We start from the raw sequence: 23,909 nt of genomic DNA, 5'->3' as shown, positions 1-23,909 counted from the left end.
TCCAGTGCTCTTGGGGGCCTGTGCTCTGAGCCTGACGTCTGTATGGATGTCACCCTGTCCTCATTTTTAGTGGGTAGTGACTTGGCAGCATGACAGGCTCCAGCCCATTTGCCACGCATTTGGATCCCCATTCTGTGCATATTCAGAGGTACTGTAATGGATACTACCATCACTCCCCGAAGCTGCAGTCCCTCATTTCCTTTTACTTGGCAGCTTGTGTAATTCCCCAGAAATCTCATTTTACTGATGCTCACTCTCAGCTCCTCGTGGGTTCCATGTTTTCTGTCCGCCCTTTGAGGACTTTGGGTGGCATTCACATGTTGGTCCATATGGATGTTGTTATATCGTGGATCCCCCTTCGTACCACATTGGAAGCAGTTGCCGTCCGTGTCCACTTTGACTCTGCAGTCATAGTTTTCACTCTCTATCTCACTCCTGACAGGCCATCTACACCCACTGCTCTTCTTCAGCAACTCCTCCCTTCACCCCTCTTATTTAGGGATTTTAATATTCTTCACCCTTTGTGGCACAGGCACATAAGTTTCATCTAACAGGGGCTCCTCATTGACCAGTTTCCCCTACTCGTTTTAGTGCCATCTATGGCACTCTTCTGCTATTGATCTTTCACTCACTTCCCTTCCCCCTCTTCCTTCCTTACACTTGATGACCTATTCCTGACTTCCTGTTGATTCTCTGGTTCACTTCCCCCCACCCTGCCCGATGGCGAAGTTAATGTGCTGGGCTTTCAATCATGCTGTTTGGCCTCTATCTGTCTTCCAAGTCTTGTTTACACTACCTTTGTCAGGTTGTATTGATGAAGTCATTTGTGATATGTCCAATAAAATAATTTGCATCACTGGCATTCTGTTCTGTTGGAGCTCACCCATTGCCACCACCATTCATGGTTGTTGTTGTTTCTTGCAGCATCCTAAGCAGAATACGTCATCCACTGGTTGTATCACCTTTAAACATCTTCACGCCAAAATCCTTTACTTAATCAAACAGAGCAAACAGGTGTGTTGGAAACACTTTAACTCCCCCCTAGGTTCTTCTGTCTCTTCACCATATGTGTGGACTACACTGCACCCTCAGAGGTTGTGAGTGGCAGTCCTCCATTTCAGGCCTTGCCTTTCCAGGTGGCCTTTGCACAGATCAATCGGTTCTCACAGAACACTTCACAACCCATTTTGCAACTGCATTACCCGTCAGTCTCCTATCCAGCCGCCTTCCTCCTCCAGAAACAGTGAACTGCAGCTTCCCATATAAGTTTCACCTCTTGTGAGGAGGAATCCTACAGTGAACCTTTTACTAAATGAGGACTTTTTCTGATCCTCTCTTCTGCCCTCAATTCAGCCTTCGGCCCTGATTTAATCCATAACCATTTGCTTCAACTCTTCAACCCTCCATGATGACAGTATTTCCTCCAGGTGTTTGTACTGTACTTGGCTCCAAGACATTTCCCCTCGAGAGACAGGCAAGGACCCATCATCCTCGGCTAGTTACAGCCAACCAGTGTTATCAATGACACCTGTAAATTATTTGAATGTATGGTGGCTCGTAACCTCAGTAGGGTCCTCGAACCTTGGGATCTTTTCTCCCTTCACCAATGCGGCTTTTGGGAGGAATGAACTCTGATCAATCACCTGCTTCGATTGGAAATCTCATTTTGGCAGTCCTTTTCTCAGCACCACCATCGTATCACAGTTTTCTTCGATCTTTGTAAGGCCTACGACACAGCTTGGTCATCACATTCTGCTTATGCTCCATGAGTGGAGCCTAACAGCTCCTGTCCCACCAGTCATTCAGAGTTAAGATTGGCAGTGTTCTCAGCTCTCCGCAGACCCAGGAGAGTGGCATTCCAATGGGCTACATATTCAGTGTCCTTACTTTTCTCATTGCTATAAATGGACTTACACCTCCTGCCAGACCTTTGATCACTTCTTCTCTGTATGTAGATGATTTATTTGGGATAGCTCCCACTTGGCCTTTGCAGAGTGACAGCACCAGGTTGTCATCTAGCGCACTTCCATGTGGATGCTCTCACATGGTTTTCAGTTCTCCCCCCATAAGTTGTTGTTGGTGCATTTTCATTGCCTTACTGCAGTTCATCCTAATCAGAAGCTCTACCTTGATGCCCAATCTCTGACCACGATCCCCCAGTTACATTTCTTGTTTCTTCTTTTTGAAAACAAGTTTACTTTGAAGGATGGCTGTTTTCTTAAACTCAGTTTGCTGTTTTATAAAATCAATTTTCTTCACTTCCTTGCCCACACTTCTTGGGGTCCAGATCAGTAGATTCATCTCGGCCTTTATTGGGAGTTACTTCTATCCCATCTGAAGTATGGTTGTCAAGTTTATCGGTCAGCTGCCCGTTTCACAATGCTGCCTTGAACCTGGTTCACTCTCATGGTATCTGTTTAACCACTGGTGCCTTTCGCACTAGTCATGTCAATGATCTTCTGGTTGATGCTGGGATCCCTCCACTTTTGGTCCAACAGTCCCAGCTCCTGTTCCCTCCCCCCAGGGGGCTTGCCACTCGTTGGTGGGTTTGTGCTTGACTACCACAGGAGCCCCGGCCTTTGCAGCATTTTTTTCACTTCTGTGCTGCATGTCTATCCTCTTGCTATCCTTTTTCCCCCCTCACTTGGGGAACGTGTCTGGAATGTTATTGGGAATGTTCTGCGTTGTCTGTTGCTGACGTAAGAACAGCCTCACTTTTATTTTTCGCTCCCTTTTCCTTTCTTTGTTTCCCTTCTCCTCCCGTTCCTCCACTTCGGTGTTTGAAGTTCCTCTTTTTCTTCTTCCTCCCTGTGTGCTCCTGAAGGCTGGCCCATGAGTCTGACATGTAACAGGTGACTGGGTAATGCATAATTCCCAGCACCGGGTCGACAGGTAGGGTTTGCGCGTACCCCCTGGTATGGGCCAGGCCGAGGGATGGGTGACTGCTTGAGCTGCAACCTTCCCAAATTGCCGATTGGTCCCTCTGTCTGGTGTTCAGGAGGTGTAAACAATCACCTGAGGCAAGTGCACCCCCTTGTGAAGGGGGCCCCCAGTTGGAAGGAGCACATCATTGGAGATGCTGGCAGTCATGGAATGAGTCAATCGTCTTCCCAATCAATGTCTACGAAACGTAAATACAATGAGGCTAATGATTCAAAGACCCTTCTCGCTGCACCACAGTTCCTCATGGTGCCACATACTGAAGACGGTCAGTCTTTCATCACAGTAAATCTGTTTATTATTCAGAAAGGTGTTAATGCAACTGTCAGCCCTCTGAAATCTTGCTCTCGTTTACGGAATGGCACTTTGCTTTTGGAGACTACTTCTGATTCTCAAGCACAACAAGGCTTCACCATGGCTACCCTGTTCGTGTTGAGGCCCTTAGAACTCCAAATTCTTCCCTTGGCATAATTTGCACCACGCTGCTAGACAGTTAAACAGAGGCCGAAATCCAGTCTTACATCTCTGATCAGGATGTCGCTTCCATCCATCGTGTAATGAAAAAGGTACATTCCTCCTTAGTGCCCATCTACACTCTTTTTCTCACCTTTGATAGAGTGGTACTTCTATCCAAGATCAAAGCAGGCTATTAAATTATCACAGTCCGGCCGTATATTCAGAACCCGATGCGGTGCTACCAGCATCATTTCAACCACTCTAGAACGTCTTGTCGACAAACAGCCAAATGTGTCACCTGTGGTAGGGATGCGCACAAGGGTGATTGTCCACCTCCTTCTTCACACTGCAAAAACTGCAACCATGCCACTTCCTCTCGGGATTGTCCCGTGTATCTGATGAGTAGGCTGTTAGAGAGCTGGATAAAGGAAACAGTGCCTTACCCAGTAGCTCACAAGTTACTGGCTATTCACAAACCCTGCATTCTTCCATCTGGCACCTACAGTACTGTTCTTGCTACCCCTCGCTCCATGAAGGACATGGCCATGCAGACGTGCAACCTCCAGTTCACTTGTGAGGTTCTGAAATCGCTCAGTGTCAATGTAGCATCGTGCCATCCTCCCGTCCAGCAATCCAACAATCCGTCAAACTCTCACCTCACAGGTACATAAGTGGTAGGCTGGAAAGGACAGGAGGAATACTTCCATGAAGAGTTCCTCCAGCCAAACACCACTGGGTTCTTCCTCTAACTGCAAAGGCTTGAAGAAGTCCACCAAAGGCAAATCTTTTCCTTCACCAACTCAAAGACCTCTTCAGTGGTGTCGCCACATGATACTTCAGCCCGGCTGGCCTCCATGTCGCCAGTGCGCATCACCAACCAACCGTTTTTCAGCGTTGGACTCCACATACTGATTGCACAAGCAAGCTGATGATTCTGTGGACCCCATGGAGCAGGATTCTCCTGCTTCTGTGTAGTAGCGACTCTTCAATGTCACTCGGCAGCCACCGAGGGGACACCCCTGCATCTCTTCCTCACCATGACTCTCCTCCAAAGGAATGCTTGCAGCCTTCAGTCCCACAAAGAGGATTTACGCCTACTTTTAGCATCGCAACTGCCTTCAGAAAACGAAATTGTGCCCTCATGACCCACTTTGAGCTTTCACATTTTCTACTGATTCGTTTTTACCTTACCCCTGAGGTTGGCACTCCATCTCATGGGAGCATCATGCTGCTCATACGGGATGACATTCATAGTCAACCCATCTCCCTGACTACCCATCTTCAAGCTGTTGCAGTTCACCTTTTCCTTCCCCACCAGACTTTTTCCCTCTGTACCATTTATGTCCCTCTGACATTCGATGTCACCAGGGCATACTTACTTCAGGTTATTGGGCAGCTACCTCCCCCATTTATGCTACTTGGTAATTTTAATGCACATCATCCTTTTTGGGGTTCTCCCAGGACCTGTCAGAGAGGTGCCCTCTTGACTGACCTTAACCAACTTAACCTCTTCTGCCTTAACACTGGGGCACCCAATTTCCTTTTCGACTCTTCGCACACCTATTGTCATTTGGACCTATCTACCTATCCTTCTGCACTGCCCAGCTTGCCCATCGTCTCAAGTGTTTCCGTTCTTTCTGACACCTACAATTTCTCATGTGCTATCCATTTTCTGACTCCTAGCCCATCCATGTGCACGCCCAAATGACAGCTTACTAAGGCTGACTGACAGCTTTACTCCTCCCTGATGACCTTCAAAGAACAAGATTTCCCCAGTTTTGACGACCAGGTAGAATATCTCACAAACTTTATCCTTACTGCTGCAGAAAGTTCCATTCCTTGCACTTCCACTTTACCAGGTCGTGTCCCAGTCCTTTGGTGGACTGAGGCATGCCGCGATGCATTTCATGCACGGAGACATGCTTTCCGCATTTTTAACCATCATCCTATGATGGCAAACTGCATTCATTATAAACGGATGTGTGAAAAGTGTCGTTCGTTCTTAGAGACAGCAAAAAGCTAGCTGGACTTCATTCACTAGTTCTTTTAACAGTGCATCCCTTCCTCTGTCGTGTGGGCCAACCTCTGACAGCTCTAGGGACCAAGATCCATTCCCCAATTTCTGACCTGACAGTAGCAGACGTTGTCCTCGTGGACTCTGTTGCTATCTTCAACACCTTGGGCCACCATTTTGCGGAAGTTTTGAGCTCTTCCCACTATCGCCCTGCCTTCCTCCATCGGACATGAGCGGAGGAGGCTCGGGCGATACCCTTCTCTTCTCTGAATTGTGAGTGGTACAATGCTGCCTTTACTATGAGAGAGCTAGATCATGCTCTCAGTTGATCCCGATCCTCCACCGCAGCGCCAGATGCCATCCACATTCAGACGTTGCAGCACCTTTCTCTTGTGGGCAAGCACTTTCTGCTTAACACATACAATTGCATCTGGGCAGAGGGCACATTTCCTGGACACCGGCGTGAAGCCACCATCATACCCATACCTAAGCCCGGTAAGGACAAAAACCTTCCTTCTAGCTACTGCCCCATCTGTCTTACCAGCTGCATTTGCAAGGTGATGAACGTATGATTCATGCCCGGCTGGTATGGTGGCTTGAGTCTCACAATTTACTGACGAGTGCACAATGTGGATTTAGAGCGCAGCATTCTGCAATTGACCATTTCATTACTTTGTCCACCAATGTCATGAATGGTTTTCTGCGGAAATCGCTGACTGTGGCCATGTTTTTTGATTTGGAGAAGGCCTATGACAAGATAGAGAGCTGATATCCTCCGTATTCTTTACATCTACATCTACATCTACATCCGTACTCCGCAAGCCACCTGACGGTGTGTGGCGGAGGGTACCCTGAGTACCTCTATCGGTTCTCCCTTCTATTCCAGTCTCGTATTGTACGTGGAAAGAAGAATTGTCGGTATGCTTCTGTGTGGGCTCTAATCTCTCTGATTTTATCCTCATGGTCTCTTCGCGAGATATACGTAGGAGGGAGCAATATACTGCTTGACTCTTCGGTGAAGGTATGTTCTCGAAACTTCAACAAAAGCCCGTACCGAGCTACTGAGCGTCTCTCCTGCAGAGTCTTCCACTGGAGTTTATCTATCATCTCCGTAACGCTTTCGCAATTACTAAATGATCCTGTAACGAAGCGCGCTGCTCTCCGTTGGATCTTCTCTATCTCTTCTATCAACCCTACCTGGTGCGGATCCCACACTGCTGAGCAGTATTCAAGCATTGGGCGAACAAGCGTACTGTAACCTACTTCCTTTGTTGTCGGATTGCATTTCCTTAGGATTCTTCCAATGAATCTCAGTCTGGCATCTGCTTTACCGACGATCAACTTTATATGATCATTCCATTTTAAATCACTCGTAATGCGTACTCCCAGATAATTTATGGAATTAACTGCTTCCAGTTGCTGACCTGCTATTTTGTAGCTAAATGATAAGGGACCTATCTTTCTATGCATTCGCATCACATTACACTTCGCTACATTGAGATTCAATTGCCATTCCGTGCACCATGCGTCAATTCGCTGCAGATCCTCCTGCATTTCAGTACAATTTTCCATTGTTGCAACCTCTCGATACACCACAGCATCATCTGCAAAAAGCCTCAGTGAACTTCCGATGTCATCCACCAGGTCATTTATGTATATTGTGAATAGCAACGGTCCTATGACACTCCCCTGCGGCACACCTGAAATCACTTTTACTTCGGAAGACTTCTCTCCATTGAGAATGACGTGCTGCGTTCTGTTATCTAGGAACTCCTCAATCCAATCACACAATTAATCTGATAGTCCGTATGCTCTTACTTTGTTCATTAAACGACTATGGGGAACTGTGTGAAACGCCTTGCGGAAGTCAAGAAACACGGCATCTACCTGTGAACCCGTGTCTAAGGCCCTCTGAGTCTCGTGGACGAATAGCGCGAGCTGGGTTTCACACGATCGTCTTTTTCGAAACCCATGCTGATTCCTACAGAGTAGATTTCTAGTCTCCAGAAAAGACATTATACTCGAACATAATACGTGTTCCAAAATTCTACAACTGATCGACGTTAGAGATATAGGTCTATAGTTCTGCACATCTGTTCGACGTCCCTTCTTGAGAACGGGGATGACCTGTGCCCTTTTCCAATCCTTTGGAACGCTTCGCTCTTCTAGAGACCTACGGTACACCGCTGCAAGAAGGGGGGCAAGTTCCTTCGCGTACTCTGTGTAAAATCGAACTGGTATCCCATCAGGACCAGCGGCCTTTCCTCTTTTGAGCGATTTTAATTGTTTCTCTCATGGGGCTTCTGTGGCCGCCTTCCCTGTTTCCTTCAGGCATTTTTAAAAGACCGAGTTTTCAATGTGCGTGTGGGTTCTGCCGTGTGGGACACTTTTATCCAGCAAAATGGTGTGCTTCAGGGTTCCATCCTGAACGTTGTCCTCTTTGTTATTGCCATTAACCCTACAATTGCCTGTCTCCCGCTGGGCATCTCCGGCTCCCTTTTTGCCATATATTGCAGTTCTCCATGGACCTGTCTGAATGAGCAGTGTCTTCCGTGATGTCTTGATCGTCTTTATTCTTGGTACATCGACAGTGGCTTTCGCTTTTCCACTGACAAAACTGTCTGTCTGAATTTCTGGCAACACAATTGGTTTATCCAATCATCTTTACATATTGGGCCTGTTGTGCTTCTACTCATTGAAACTACGAAATTATTGGGGCTCATGCTTGATAGGAAACTGTCTTGGTCCTTCCATGTGTCTTACCTGGCAGCCTGCTGTCCTCAATGGTACTCCCTGGGGTGCTGATCGAACCACAGTCTTCCATTTGTACCGGTCCCTTGTCTGTTCGAAACTCTACTAGGGTGCTTCGTTTATGTATGTGCACGTCCATCCCTCTTACGCTGTCTCAGCACTATCCACCATCGTGGCATCCATTTGGCAATGGGTGCCTTTTTCACTAGCACAGTTGAGTCTGTATGCTGCAGCTGTTGAACTACCACTGTCCTACTGCCGTGACTTTGTTCTCAGCAGGTATGCATGCCGTTTCTCTTCCATGCGTGGCCACCTAACCTATGCCTACTTTCCTGATGATTACTTTGATCGCCAGTATGGGGTGCGTCCCTCATCTGTTACTTCCTGGAGTCTGCTTTCGGCACTTGGCTACGGTACCACCGTGGGTTCGTGAAGCGGCCCATGTTAACCTTGGTCTTCATTCACTTCCTATGGACAGTACTCTAGCCTCGGTCTATTGCCTTCAGGTTCACAACTTTCACATGGATCTTCGCGATAGTACCTTTGTATACACTGATGGCTCTCGGACTGACCATGGGGGTGGGTGTCCCTTCGTCATTGGCACCCGTCTCTTTCGATATTGGCTTCCGGCACACTGCTCAGTATTTACAGCTGAGCTCTTCGCACTGTATCAGGCCACAGAGTACATTTGGTGACACAGCCTTTTTGATTGTGTCCTCTGCTCAGACTCACTCAGCGCTCTTCACAGTCTGTTTGTGCTATACACCGCTCATCCCTTAGTACAGTGGGTTCAGGAAAGATGTCACTTGCTCACTCTTGGTGGACCAAGTGTGATGTTTCTGTGGGTTCCTGATCATGTCAGCCTGCCAAGGCCGCAGTCCTCGTACCTTAGTCCGAGAATTCCTCTGTTCCATCCGATGATCTCTGTGTTGCCGTCTATCAGGAGGTGGTGTCCCTTTGGCATCGCCAATGGTCTTTGCTTCATGGGAATAAGTTCCGACTTATTAAGCCTCTCTGTGATTTGGATGACCACCTCTAGGACCTCCCGCTAAGGGGAGGTCATTTTAAGTAGGCTACATATTGGGCACTGACTCTTTAGCTGCTGTCACTTCATACACATTGTGCCCAAGTTTTACCTGCCCACCACTTCCTGATGGACTGCCCATTTTTTAACCATTTACTTTCCTGCTTGGGCCATTTTAGCAAATAACATACAGGCTGTCAACCACGTTTTACTTTTTATCCCCCAAAGCAATATAGTGAAGGCCATTTCATGTTTAGTTTTGGACCTCCGTTTCTTTATGGTGTGTCTTCCCCCCCCCCCCCCCCCCCCCTCCTCCCACATGCCTGTTTTTAGCTCTCTTCTATTATGTCAATTGAGACTGACGTTTAGTTGTTTTTTAACTCCTCTCTGCCTTCATGTGCTATAGTTTTGACTTGGGCACATATGACCCCAGTTGTTTTTCATGCCCTGAAGCAAAACAAAACAAAACCAATCCTGGTTCCCTGTGCCATCACTATTCACTTTTCTCCTCCTCACTCCTCCTCACTCCTCCTGTTCTGTTCTTTTCATGGCTTAGGGGCATCACCCACCCACTGCCCACCCTTGGCTGAGTTTACCCACTGGGTTCTGCGTTGCTTCTCTCTGCCGCAGTTTCCATCTCTCCTCACCACCTTCTCTTCTGACCACTGCCCCACCCCTCTCCCTTTGGTTAGGTGCTGGGCCCCAGATACAGATAGTTGTCTTTCAGGGGCTGAAAGCCTCCATCGCTCTGTTCGATTCACCTGCTCTAACGGGAGTTTCAAGATCATCATCATCTTGGACAGTTTCTACCCTGTGGCCGGGTCTGTTTGGAACATAGGCCTCTCCATCGTCTTCTGTCGTGCCACTATCTCTCCGTCTTCACCTTGGTCCAGCCTTCTCCTTTCTTCTGGACGCATTCCACCACTCCCTTCAGCCATCTCTCTCTCGGTCTTCCTCCTTCCAGTTTCATTTTGCGTATCATCCTGGGTATCTCTTCTCCTCCATTCACTTAACATGCCCATACCATCTCAGCCTTGATTTCTCTATCACCTCTTGTAATGATTCCACCTTCATTAAGTCTCTGATCCCCTCATTTCTTAACCTGTCTATCTTTGTCACTCCAGTGCTGTTCCTCAAGAATTTCACCTCGCTAATGTGTACTTTGCTTTTCTCTCTTCCTTTCATAACCCAAGTTTTGGATGCATATGTCAGGATCAGGATGTAATAACTGGTATATAACCATTTTACTAATTTAGGGTACATCCTTGCTCCATATCAGGTATCTGACACACTTCTGAAATGCTTCTGCTTTTCTCCCCCACTCGTTTATTTCTCTGTCGTTTTTTTCATCTTCCTGTATCAGGCTTCCTAGGTACTTGAAACTCTCCACTCTCCTTAATTGTTCCCCACCAACTGTTATTCCAGTTGTACTTCTCTCCTTCAGTCTTGTTGTGATGATCACCTCATTCTTACTTTCCTAAATTTCATCCCACATTCTTGTACTGTACGTTCCCAGGATACTGTTGGTTTTTACATTGATGGCTCTAAATCCGCTGATCACAAGGGGTATGTCATCACGTCCGTGTGTGTGTGTGTGTGTGTGTGTGTGTGTGTGTGTGTGTGTTTGTGTGTGTGTGTGTGTGTGTGTGGTGGGGGCGAGCTTGGCAACCAACAACCTCCTGTTCTCCGGGGCGCCACATGAGCAGCTTTACATCAGATCCCTTTTTGCTAAATCGTGGACCAACTCTTGATGGTTGGGGGGGAGGCTACCTCCCTGTCTAATAAACTTGCGCAATGTAGGAGACTAGGAGACGCATAAACTTGCGCAATGTAGGAGACTAGGAGACGCTCACCATGTGGTATTCTTCCTTCCTCCTTCTGCCCCAGTTGGAATTTATCACCCTTTTCTGTCTTCATATCGGCGATACTTGGTTGACCCCTGGATTTTTGCTCCACCGTGAGCCACTCTCTCGCCTCCCCCCTTTTGGTAGTTGGCGCCCCCCACCCATTGGATCTCCATATTTTGTTGGACTGGCCCCTCCTTTTAGCCCTTCACACTAAATATGTCCACCCACCTGTTATCAGATGACTCTTGCAGAGTTACACCTGTCACCAGTTTTCTTTGCTAATGTTACGTGTCTTCCCATGTTTCGATACCTAAATTTACTTCAGGAATTATAGTCATTTGGTTAGTGTCTGCATTGGTTATGGTGGCCTTGGTCTTGCCTCCACACCAGCCAGGCTCTCCTCTCTTTTCTCTATGTTCTGTCTGGTCTTTTGTCTGCTTTGTTTCCCCCTTTATTGTGTCTTCTTCCCCTGGTGTTGTCCCCATTGTGTCATGATCATGGTATGGTGGGGATCGGAAAGGGTTGGTTGCAGTACTGGTGCACCAATGAGCAAATGAGCATTGGGTCTCTGGGGTATCCCAGCATTGGGTCTCTGGGGTATCCCTGCTCTCTCACCCACAACCCCCCCCCCCCCCCCTCCTGTTCTTTAGTCTTCTTGTTAGCCCGACATTCTTTTTATCTCTCTGCTCATTTTCCTTGCCCTTTGATTGGACTGTGCTGTTTGTGTTGTTCCTCACTTGATTTCTGCCACCTTAGATCATGGGACACATGAGGTTGCTATTTGGTCCCCTCCAAACAAGCAACCAATCAACCATAAACTTTGAAGGTTGCACAGGCACTAGCAAGTTGGGTGTCTCACAAGGATCCACAACGGAGTCAAATGCCAGAGCTAGTTGCACACTTTTAACCGCACCAGGGTTTGTAGTTGGCACCATCTATTGGTCACCCGTTTCATTGCTTATAACCAAAACTGCCAGAATTTGTTAAAGGCTGAAGAAATAACGGGTGCCAGTGAGGTGGTTTGTCTATGACACTTCACAAAAAGCTATTGTGTGCTACTTTCACCTCTACTCACAACAGACTACACATGCAGTTTTGAATAATGTTGGCACATACAGCATTGGACTGACTGTCCTTTTTTCAACTAACTGTCATGTTAAATTGCAACATAAATGGCAGTATTTTTCATTAATGTTCAGAACACTTAGAGTTTAGTCTAATGACAAAATTAATGCATATTGGTGAAATAATTCATGATAATGTGAGTTGTTCACGAGATGTTACACACAGTAAACATATAATGTCTAGTATCATCGTACAAGTTGTTTAAGTGCACTTCATGATTTAGTTTTTGTTTAATGATATATATTAATAGTGGTAACTGGCTCAGTTGTACAAGTTTATAACTTGTTGCACAGCTCTACCACGAAGTGGCACGTGGGGGAGGCTACGAAGACAGCAGCTACAGGCAGACATAGTAAAGGGTATAGTAAGGACATGATGTAGTTTAGCTGGGGATTGATGCAAGGTGTGAAGGACTTTGATTAGGGATTCAAATGAGTCAATGTGTCTCGTTTAGTAGCAGATTTGTCTCCTGCACTGGAGTCTGAGACTCCAGGGGCAAGGCATCAGGTTTAAGGACAAAAGGAGAAGCTCTGTAGCCTTGATGCTAGGCATAGAGTTTCTGATTAGTTTTGACTGGCATTTAGCTGTGCTGTTCCAGTTTCTTGACTTTAATTATTTTGATTGTACATTGCAATTTAGAAGATTAGCATGTTGAGGAACTGTACGATGTCATTTGACCAATTCTGGAGCATCCTTCATCAGCTTGGGACCTTTAACAAATTAGATTAAGGAGAAAGAGAGAGAAAATTCAACGAATTACTACACAATCTGTCACAGATTTGTTCAGTCAGTTCAAGACTGTCACAGTAATACAACTGCAGACATTACATGAAATACTAGGAGAGCCTTACACACAAAATTATGAAAAGTCACGTTCCAAAAGGATTTAAAAAATGTAAAACTTTCTTGAACATACATTACTTGTACCAAACACAATGCTAAAAGTAGAGAAACTTTAGGGCCTACACAGAAGTGTTCAGGCTTTCTTTCTCCTCGTGCACTATTTGCAAATGGTATAGGTGGGGGAGGGGGTGAGGGGAATGAAGCTGGAACACTGTGAAACCTCTGCAACACACACCACATGGTGGATTGTGTAGTACAGACGTGAGCATATTCATCTCGTAACAGTGGAGAGTGTTTTGGAGCACATACAAAGTTGCCATTGTACTAGATAGTGAACATCACTTTTATGCAGTTGATGTATTACAGCAATCCAAGCAGAGGTCTACAACAAAACTGACAACGCTGGTCGATTTCCCTCTATATGGGTTCGATATGAATCCTCACCTGGCTGACCGACCAAACGGCCCTCCTCCTCAAAACCTGTGTTCACCGGGTGGTGGTGTCCTCGGCGGTCTCGGCTGGTCTCCATGGAAACGGCCTCGTCGCACTCCTAACCGACCGGATGACAATGTGTACGACCTGTACGCAGTGTGCAACCACCATGGCCAGGATCCCCAGGGTGGCCATTATACAGGTACGGGCTCATCTTGATGCATTTCAATGTTTGGAAGGCTGTGTCACATAAAAATAGCTACTGACTAATGTGCTAACAGTATCAAATGAAGTTTGTACCTACCAATAAACTACTGGAATTATGCAAATACTCTTCTCGGGTTTGCCGCCGGATTGTATTGTGTAACTCGCACAATATTTCGTCGATGCAACTGCTCGACGAAATATTGTGCGAGTTACACAATACAATCTGGCGGCAAACCCGAGAAGAGTATTTGCAGCAGATCCGTCGGGAAAGCATGAAAAGTCACTACTGGAATTATGATTTCCTTTTTTTCCACCAACATTGAAAAACTTAGACATGCTATTTTCTGGGGGGAATTTGCGTATTTCATGCACTACCACTCTGCGTTTTTACGTTTTAGGTAATTGTAACTTGTTGTGTAATTTCCAAGATCTCTTGCAAGTGATGTATATCAAACATGCAACTGTCATGGTGCCAGATATCAATTTTGTTTACACTGTTGACAACAGTGATGACAGAAGATGACAGTGATTTACCTTACCTTAATCGTCAATCAGATCTTCATTGACAATTCTGCATCTTGGCTACTCAGTGAGAAGTAATCCTTTTTTGCTGTACCTGGGATACACTCTAGCAGTATCTCTCAAGAAAACTGTGAGAATCTTGTAAAAATCTTTTTACCAATTTTCAGACATTTCTCCCCATGACAATCCATGCAATTCCTAAGATCGTGATTTGGGAATGAAGTAAGTCTAAACCCCTTTCCATAGTACGCATCTTGGAATTAACTCTCCCCAGATAAGAGTAATGCGAGTCAACACAGCACTGGCTCCACTTTTGGGAAGGTTCACTTGTTACAAGAAGCTCTGTTATCAACACTGTACATGAAATTAATAACTAATCGACATCTGACACCATGACAGTCTCACACTCAATGTGTGTCGCATGTAAATGATCTCAGTAATTACTGTGATTTATGTACCGGTGCTGCCTAGTGCAGTAAGTTGTTTCTCTGAATTGTTGATAGAGGCATTGAAGAGTCTCAGTTCTTCATCCCTGGCAGTGGACTGTTACCAACATGTGGTAGTAGGTAATGTGTTGCTCATTATACCCTATCTTACAGATATTTCACAGCCTGTATTGCTTACTAAATGTAGAATTTTTTTCACATTTTTTTCAACTTTTCCTAATGGAGCTCTTCACTAATGGAAGTGACGTGCTACCTCTTTTGATCAGGTGGTAGTAGAAGGGATGGACTCCATCCGAATGAGGGGGTAGAGAGTGATTTTCATAACAGTGTGTGTGCGCACGTGTGCCAGACTTTCCAATCCTCAACCTCTCTAATATGTCCCACACTTTTCTGTGCCTCCATCTAATAGCCCAAAAAGCTCAGGCAGACTGGTTATATTAAATCTTATCACCATAAAATACTTTGTTGGAAAATATATTCTTTTCCACCACAGGAGATGGCATCTTTCAATACTATGTTGTAGCTATCAAAATATACTCATTTGAGCTTTGACCTGCAATCTCACTCTGTCTCAGTCTGCCTGAAATCCCATAATTGTTACTCCCTCTTTACTGTTACCCACTCCAAACAATTGCCTCTCTCTGCTTTCTGAACAAATATATTTTGCATTGGTTCTCATTTTTTATTTTTCCATCAAAATTATTAGTTTTGTCGAATATTGAACCAGAAGTAGTTGTCAGAGGAACAATTCCAGCATATAGAAAAGTCTAAACAACCTTCAGTGAAACTAAAAGAAAAGGCATCACCATTTAGAGTGCAAGAGGAATTTCCCTGTGCATCCCATAAGAGAGAGTGTGTAGGTGGAGTAAGGTGGTAGTCATAAATAAAATCCGCCAGATTTTCTAAAATCATAAGAAAAAGAAATATTTATTGAGAGGATCTGTTGATTTAGAAAAAGCATTCGAAAGTGTAAAATGGTTAAAGATGCTCAAAATTCTGAAGAAAATAGATGTAACCTGTAGCGAAAGGTAAATAATGTACAATATGTACTAGACCTATTGGGGTTAGCTGAAACAAGATAGAAAGGAGAAGGAAGGAGAGAACTGAGGAAAGGCTACTGACTGTACTGCAGTGGAAATGAGGAGGGAAGGAGAAATGGAATCAGAATAGTAGTAAGAGATCGATTAAAAGAGGAAGTGAAGAGAATAAGTGATAGGATGATGAAGACCAAAACTTCACTTGAGGGGACGACAATAGAGGTAACACAGGTGTATGCACTGCAGGTGGGTTGCACTTCTGAGGAGAAGCCATAGTTTGAAGAAGAAATACAGAAGCAGACGGGGAGGAAGAATATGACAGTAATGGGAGATTTAAACACACACTCTGGAAGAGAAAGACAAGGCTGCGAAAGTGTGCTTGGACCAGAGGGTTGGGGCTGCTGAAATGAGGAAAGTGGAAGATTATTGGAGCTCTGTCAAAGGAAAGGCTTGGTGGTTGGGAATTCTTGGTTCAGGAAAGGAGAGAGCCACAAGATTACCTGATACAGTCAAGACTTAAAGAGAAAGTTGATAGTTGACTACTTCCTGTCCAATAGTGCGATAAATAGGAACATAGTTGACATTAAGGTAATAGTGGTAGTAACCACCATTTGCTGGTAATGAACCTGAGAGGGACTAAGGATAATAAAGGGACAGAAAACCAGGAAAGACGTACAAGGGTATGCAAGTTAAAGGAAAAAGAATTCAGGCTACAGTACCTACGTGCAGTAAAGGAAAGCATCCCAAAGAATGAACCAAAAACGGTAGAAGAAGAATGGGGTAGATTCAAGGGAACATTAGTAAGTGTGGTGGAAGCAATTTGTGGGAGGACAAGCAACAAAAAGAGATGGAAAGAAACACTCTGGTGGAATGATAAAACAAAGGCTATAGTACAGAAGAAGAATAGAGCCTTTAGGGTATTGTTCCAGAAGAGAACAGTAGAGACAAGAGAAGAGTATCAGGCAAGCAAGAAAGAAGCAAAAAGAGTGGTGGTGGAGGAAAGAAGAAAGTGGATGGAACAGTGGACCAGAATGATGGAGGAGGATAGTGAAGGTGTTATATGTGATGATTAAAAGTAAGAGGAAGAACGGTACCACATATTATGCTCAAATGGTGAACAAAGTGGACAAGATGTAGAGAATGAGGAGGAACTCAAGAATATGTGGAAGGAGTATTTTGAAGAACTCCTGAACCCAAATGGAGACCCGGATGAGGAGGAACAAACAGATGAGAAAAAAAGAGGAGGAACAGCAAATAGAAAAAGACCTTACATGGGGAGAAGTAGAAGAGGCATTGGGCAAGATGAAGGGAGGGAAATTACCAGGTCTGGATGAGCTAAGTGTAGAGATGGCGAGAGCACGAGGAGAGGTGGGGATACAATGGCTGTATCGAGTAATGAAAATTGTGTGGAGACAGATGATGATCCCAGAGGATTAGAAGAAGGGAATAATTGGCCTGATCTTCAAGAAGGGAAATAGAAAATAGTGCAAGAACTATTGGGGGGTAACATTGATGAGTTACTGTGCAAAAATTTTTGAGAAAATTTTGGAAGCACGAATTTGGGCAAAATTAAAAAGAAGAATGAGAGAAGACCAACATGGCTTTAGAACAGTAAGCTCCATGGTGGATCTCTAATTTTTGCTCTGATACAACTGCAGGAACAGCACTATGAATATGGAATAGATCTACTAATGACCTTGGATAAGGGAAATGTACCATGGAAGTGTGAGCTGTGTAAAAGTGGGAGGAGAGAGATGAGAGCTTGGATTGAATAGAGGAATGGCTTGAGGCAGGGAAGTGCACTTTCACCATTGCTCTTCATTGTAGTGATGGATGATATAATGAGTGCAGTAGCACAAGTGATTGGTGAAAGGAAGATGAAAGCTATGGTGTTTGCAGGTGATCGGATGATTTTGGGAATAAGGAGGAGGAAGTACAAGAGCAGTTGGACATATGGGAACGAACAGTACAAGAATATGGGATGAAATTTAGTATAAGAAAGAGTGAGATGATTATCACAACAAGAAAGGAGGAGAGAGGAACAACGGGAATAACAGTTGGTGGGGAACGATTGAGAGTGGAGAGGTTAAAGTTCCTAGGAAGCCTGATACAGGAACATGAAGAGGGAGGGGGGGGGGGGGGGGAGGGACAGAGAAATAAACGAGCAGGGGAGAAAAGCAGAATCATTTCAGAAGCTGATGTGGAGCAAGTATGTACTCCAAATCAGTAAAAAGACTACATACCAGACAGTCATACTATGTCCCGATCCTGACATATGTATCAGAAACCTGGGTTATGAAAGGCAGAGGGAAAAGCATAGTGTAAACTAGCGAGATGAAATTCTTTAGAAACAGTGTTGGAGTGACAAAACTAGACAGGTTAATAAATGAGAGGATCAGAGTGTTATTGAAGGTGAAACCATTACAGGAGGAGATACAGAAATCAAGGCTGATATGGTATGGATACGTTAAGAGAATGGAGAAGAAAAGGATACCCAGGAGGATACACGAGATGAAACTGGAAGGAAAGAGACCAAGAGGAAGACCAAGAGACAGATAGCTGAAAGGAGTAGAGGAATGCATCCAGAAGAAAGGAGGAGACTGGACCAAGGTGAAGAAGGAGAGATGGTGGCAAGACAGAAGACGACGGAGAGGCCTGTATTCCATACACACCCAGCTGCCTGAGGCTGGAAATTGTCCGTGGTGGTGGTGGTGGTGGTGGTGGTGGTGTGCAAGACCCGAAAATACAACCCAAAAGTGGAGTAGTAGGGTCAGAAAGAGTATAAGACAAGGAAGTAATCTTTGCCCCTACTCTTCAGTCTGTACATTGAAGACGCAAAGGTGGACATAAAGAAAAGGATCAGTAGTGGAATTAAAATTTAAAGTGAAAGGCTATCAGTGATCAGATTCACCAGTGACATTTCTATCTCCATGAAAGTGAGGAAGAATTGCGGGACCTGTTGAATGGATTGAACAGTCCGATGAGCTTACACTAAAAACAGTGTAAACCGAAAAATATGTAAGTTATGAGGGGTAGCAGAAGTGGTATTAGTGATGAACTTGTATAAAAATGGGGGCCACAAAGTAGGTGGAGTGAAAGATTTCTCCTGCTTTGGAAGCCAAATAACACATGACTGTTGGAGCAAGGGGGCTATAGAAAACAGGCTAGCACATGCAGAGAGGGCAATTGTTGCCAAAAGAAGTCTACCTGTATAAAATACCAGCCTTAAAGTGAGGAAAAAATTTCTGAGAACTAAATTGTATGGATGTGACTCGTGGTCTGCGCAAAACTGATTTGAGGTGTGGTGTTGTAGAAGGATGGAGAAAATTAGGTGGGCTGATAAGACAAGAAATAAAAAGGTTCTCCACAGAATCAGTGTGAGGAGAGGGACACCTAGAAGACATTGACAAAAAGAACAGACAGTATGAGGTATAACAACTGCCCCTCTGCATGTGCTAGCCTGTTTTCTATAATCCCCTTGCTCCAACAGTCATGTGTTATTTGGCTTCCAAAGCAGGAGAAAATGGTACTTGAGAAAACTGTAGAGGAAGACAGATATCTTTCCTTCTCATCCCGTACAACAAATAATTGAAGAACATTTGGTGCGGGGACTGCTCTGAAATGAAGTTGCTGGCATGAGAGAGGAATTCTTGTTAGGCTGCATCAAACCTGTCAGAAGTACAATGGGAAAAAATGTTTTTGTTTTTCATTACCTCCATTCTGTATTTATTGTTTATGAAAAAACTAGCTTTTTGTACTCTATTGTGTATAATGTTTAATATTTCCCTGAAAGTGGAATTCATTTTTGCCTCAGTTTGCTTTGTCTGTTCTATCTTCTTTGTCCAAGGTTGATATGCAGCATACTGCTATCAATATACTTGCACATAGGCTTATTTCTCTTTGCTTTTGCAACTTCCTCAGTTGAAAAAGACTTTTCATTCAGAATGTATTATTTTTTTGTTGCAGTCCAGACAGTGTCCACTATGTCAGTAGTGTGTGTGTAAGTTGAGAATGTGGATCTAACAGAAGGCATTCTAGGGTAGTCCATGAAATTGCGATGACCACTGTGCTGAGATGCCGTTGGGCAGAGCATCTGCCTAGTGAGCAGGAGATCTTGGTTCAAATCCCAATCTGACACAAATTTTCAAATTGCCCCATTGATGTAAATGGCCAGTAGCAGCCAAATGTCAATTCCTTTGTCTTGTGTCCTGTCTTATTTGCTTTGCCAACAGAGGACATTAACTGATTCAGTACCGCATTCATCTTTGTTCACATCTTCTCATGTTCATTGTCCTTTAGACACCTCGTATATAAAATGTGTGAATTATTATTTTAGAGTTTGTTGAAGATCTTACAAGATAGCAAAAACGTGTGTAAGTGTACATCACTGGATTAGCTGTTAATTGTAGTTGTCAAAACCTTAACAGTATATATAAGCAATAAAAGACTTAGCTTACATTTGCAAATGACAGCAATTAATAGAGATTAATATTTAAAAATTTGGCTGCAGTTGGAAACGCCCTATGGAGCAATAAGATTGTAAGATGACGCAGCACTGTGATGCAATATGGAAATAGCATGAAGATGGCAATAATGCTGAAATAGGCCTATTGCTAATGTAAAATGTCTATCAAATAATGATTACAGCAGCATTCTGGTACATTGCCATGTCATTGCAAAAGATTCTTTCCTTATGTTCATCAGACCTGATTGCTGTCGCCTTACTTTGACAGCTTTCTGCCGGAACCCGTACGATGCCCAGTGGTACTGTTTTGACGACACTCGCGTGGAGCCCGTCTCCGAGACGAGTATAGTGACATCTGCTGCCTACATCCTGTTCTACCAGCGCCGGGGACTGAGCACGGGTTCCTACTCGGCCAGCTCGGCCGCATCCACCAGCTCGTCGGGCTCTGGGCTTGACCATTGGGTCTATCGGATGCCTGCTTTCAACCACTCCATTAGCCGCTCTCAGGAAGACCTCTCCAACAAAGGTAAAGTGGCTCACACACTTACAGAAACCTGTGATGGTAAAGGTTGCCGATGCTGTAGTCAATACTGTGAGCAGTTACTTTGATGATGTTTAGTTTACTCATCTGATGTCAGTGGTTTTATTTTTTTTTTTTTTTTGCATTATGTTGGTTTTGTTAATTGCAATATCTGTGTATGTTATATTCCTGTATCTGAGGAACTGAATCATTGATAGATGCATTAATAAGACTGAGAATGTTGCTAGCTGCTTCTTCAGAGCTATACACTACACATACACGTATACAGCTACATTGTCCCATTGTGGCAGCAGTGCAGCATGACTGTCCAGTGCAGTTGTGGCTGTAAAATGTGTGTGTGTGTGTATGTGTGTGTGTGTGGGTGGGTGGGGGGGGGGGGTCATGTGCAAGGTAGCTTTATAGCTCTGAAAGAGTATTCATCCTAAAGGTAGCAGTGTTATGTCTCATTTACGAGCCTATCAAAAATTTTGTGTATTGTTTATTTGGTAAATTCATCCCTTTACTCTTTAAATTGTGAATGTTCTAGCAATGACTTAATATAGTAAAATAAACATTTGTATTCAGTATTTAAGCTAGTTGTGCTAAGATAGCTATGTAATATTTTGATGCATTTTTTCATATCTTGTGCAAGATCCTCAATTTCTTCTGTTGTATTGTAATACATCACTTCCCACACTCTGCCACGTCTCTTCATTACTTATGATAGTTCATTTAAAAGAATGACTCAGCATAGTTGGGTTGTACAAAATCATAATTAATTCTCTTCTGTTGCCATTTTTAAGGCATTCCCATTAGCTTCAGTCAACATTTAAGTTTTATTATTGTTATTGAAGAAGTGTCTCGAGACGTCTCGTGTCTCAAGTATGAAGACGTGTCTAGAGTGGATACTAGGCTCTAACTGAAAATTAAGTCCATTCAGGAGTTTTCAATATAATTTGTTATTGACATTGTTAATTTGAGTCTTCATTGGCAATCTTTGAAGCAGAGTACTTTAGGTCCTCCTGGGTCCCCTGTACAGTACTGGTAGCTCCGTGCAGACCAGCTATGACATAGTGATGTCTGCTGAGAAACTCCATCTACCGCAAGCCGCCTGAGGAGTACCTCAACAAATTACAAGATACAAAACAAATATCTGAACTACTACAGGATATCATTTACTTACAAATGACATATTTGTGCAAGTTAACTATCATTGAGATTAGTAAAAAAATTAGTTGTAGTCATGCTAAAAAGTCCCGAATTTAATTTATCCCACCTCATCTAAATGAGTAAGTGTGCTAATCTAATTCAAATATGAAACCTTACTCTAAGGATTATTCTTTTCAGTTCTACTAAAAATACTGGAACATCAGTCATTTTTCCCTTTTTATTCACCAATGATTAACCTACTCAAAACACTCATACCATTCCTTGGTTTTCTTTTCAAAGCAACTGTGTTATGAATTATATTAAGTAAGTATGTAAATATAATTTTTGTATCATTGTTCTTTATTATTAATCATTATTATTATTATCACCACAATCATCATCATCATCATTCTTAGTTTCCTTTCAAAACTATATTTCTATATAATCATTTGTTGTTATATTTCCTTTCCAATTGGAACTTAAAATATACTGTATACAACAAGGTTGTGCTTAAAGGAACCCATCACATCAGACTGACTTCCACTAATTACAAAAAAAAAAGTGCTCTCAACCTTTATGAGTGTACCATAATCTTCTACTTACTACAACAAAAGACTGTATTGCCATCTCAGTGAAAATACCATATATTTTGCTTTTATGAAATCCATTTCTTTTACATATTTACCCAAAATATTTAATTCATGTGTGATATTTAGAAAAATGTTAAGTTCCTTTTGGTGTGAAACCATGAAATATCTCAACCATAAGTTATTTGGACATTGCTTCTGATGTGCCATTTATGTAATCCATTCTTTGTTTCAGTGGAACTGGCAAAATTAACATAAGTTTGACAGTCTTATCACCTGTAGAAAATTGTATGAAGCCAACCATATTATCATTCAAAATATTACAGACACTACAAAAACCCATACCAAATCTACATTTAATAAGTCAAATCTACAAAATCAAATATTGGGGCGGGGGGGCAGGATACCTAAAAATATTTCAGCTTTTCCAAAAGCCCTCCTTTAAAAGTAGAAAAACACCCCCCCCCCCCCCCCCCACACACACACACAGCAAAGAGGAACTCTTCTGCTGTGCTAATATTTTCTTTTCTTCTTTCTTCCTAATTGGTAGTATAATTGCCTAGTTATGAAATATGCCTCTGTTTATTGTCCTTGAGTTCGTATTTCTTTGCTAGAACTATCGTTTAAGATAGAAGGGTAACTATGCTATTAGGAATGTGCTTTCCACGTACTACTGTGCCTTTCGTTTACTTAGTAACACGTAATAAGCAACTGGAGAAGCTCTGAATAACAGTGTGAGCCTCTCCTGCATTGCCATTAAAAAGAAGTAAAGAAGCAGTTGCAGTCTCACAAGTGTAGGGGAAAAAGTTTTAGGTTCTGTGATATGCAGTATCAAAGTTTTCCTGACGGCACCAGTCGCTTTTAATTCAGATGCGAGTCCTACAATTTACTTTCAAAGCCATGTGTAATGTAGCTTACAGTTTCTTTTTCTCTCCTCACCAGTACATAGAAAAAGTGTGTGCCATATTTACAAATCCCAAACCAGCAGTGACTTGCTCTGTTTAATTAAAGTTTTGCAACATTTGTTGCAGAATCAGAAGAAAATGCTGCGCCAAATTTCACTCGTGGTGCTCGTAACTACTCGACGCTGCAACCGCAACCGACAAACAAGCGTTCAGTGGCCACGGAGACGGAAGCCGAGCATTACTCTGAAGAGGATGCGCCACTTGCCTCTCCCAGGAGTGACTGGGTGAGGGTCAAAACAAACATGGGGCAGACGTAGAAAGAGGTGTAAGTGGTCGTATGTCACTACACTAACACCACTAACATTAAACAGTTGTGGTGGGTGTGTAATGTGGTGCAGGGGCTGCAGCAGATAAACTGTGTCGTCAACACTTGCGTGAAAAGCTGTGCTTGTCTGCAGTATGTTTTTGTTGTGTCATACTTTGCTTTCTGTCAGCAATAATCTCAGTATTTACAAAACTACAAGCTGGAGCTTGAGAAACAACAGCAACATTTAATAGTAGAGCTACATTTTCTGTACATTATGTTCACAATAAATGCTACAATATGAAAAATTGCATTTTTTAACAGTTACGAGAACC

The 23,909-nt window shown here is 43.5% G+C and overlaps 1 protein-coding gene across 3 annotated transcripts in view; it reads left to right on the top strand.

Moving 5' to 3' along the window:
• The window catches only part of LOC126335105 (ubiquitin carboxyl-terminal hydrolase 31), a 347,357-nt gene that overhangs the window by 307,350 nt on the left and 16,098 nt on the right, over positions 1-23,909 (top strand). For 2 of the 3 annotated variants that reach the window (XR_007564816.1, XM_049998042.1), the window contains exons 9-11: positions 13,367-13,634; positions 20,378-20,635; positions 23,397-23,554. Coding sequence is in view for 2 of the 3 variants with exons in the window: in XM_049998042.1 (XP_049853999.1) it covers positions 13,367-13,634; positions 20,378-20,635; positions 23,397-23,554 (684 nt within the window). In the remaining variant the exon portion in view is untranslated. Of the gene's footprint in view, positions 1-13,366; positions 13,635-20,377; positions 20,636-23,396; positions 23,596-23,909 lie in introns of all 3 variants that reach the window. The other variant, XM_049998043.1, reaches the window with a different exon arrangement.

Source organism: Schistocerca gregaria, chromosome 2 (assembly GCF_023897955.1).
Source record: "Schistocerca gregaria isolate iqSchGreg1 chromosome 2, iqSchGreg1.2, whole genome shotgun sequence".
Classification (NCBI taxonomy): domain Eukaryota; kingdom Metazoa; phylum Arthropoda; class Insecta; order Orthoptera; family Acrididae; genus Schistocerca; species Schistocerca gregaria.
This window is presented reverse-complemented; position numbering and strand designations above follow the sequence as displayed.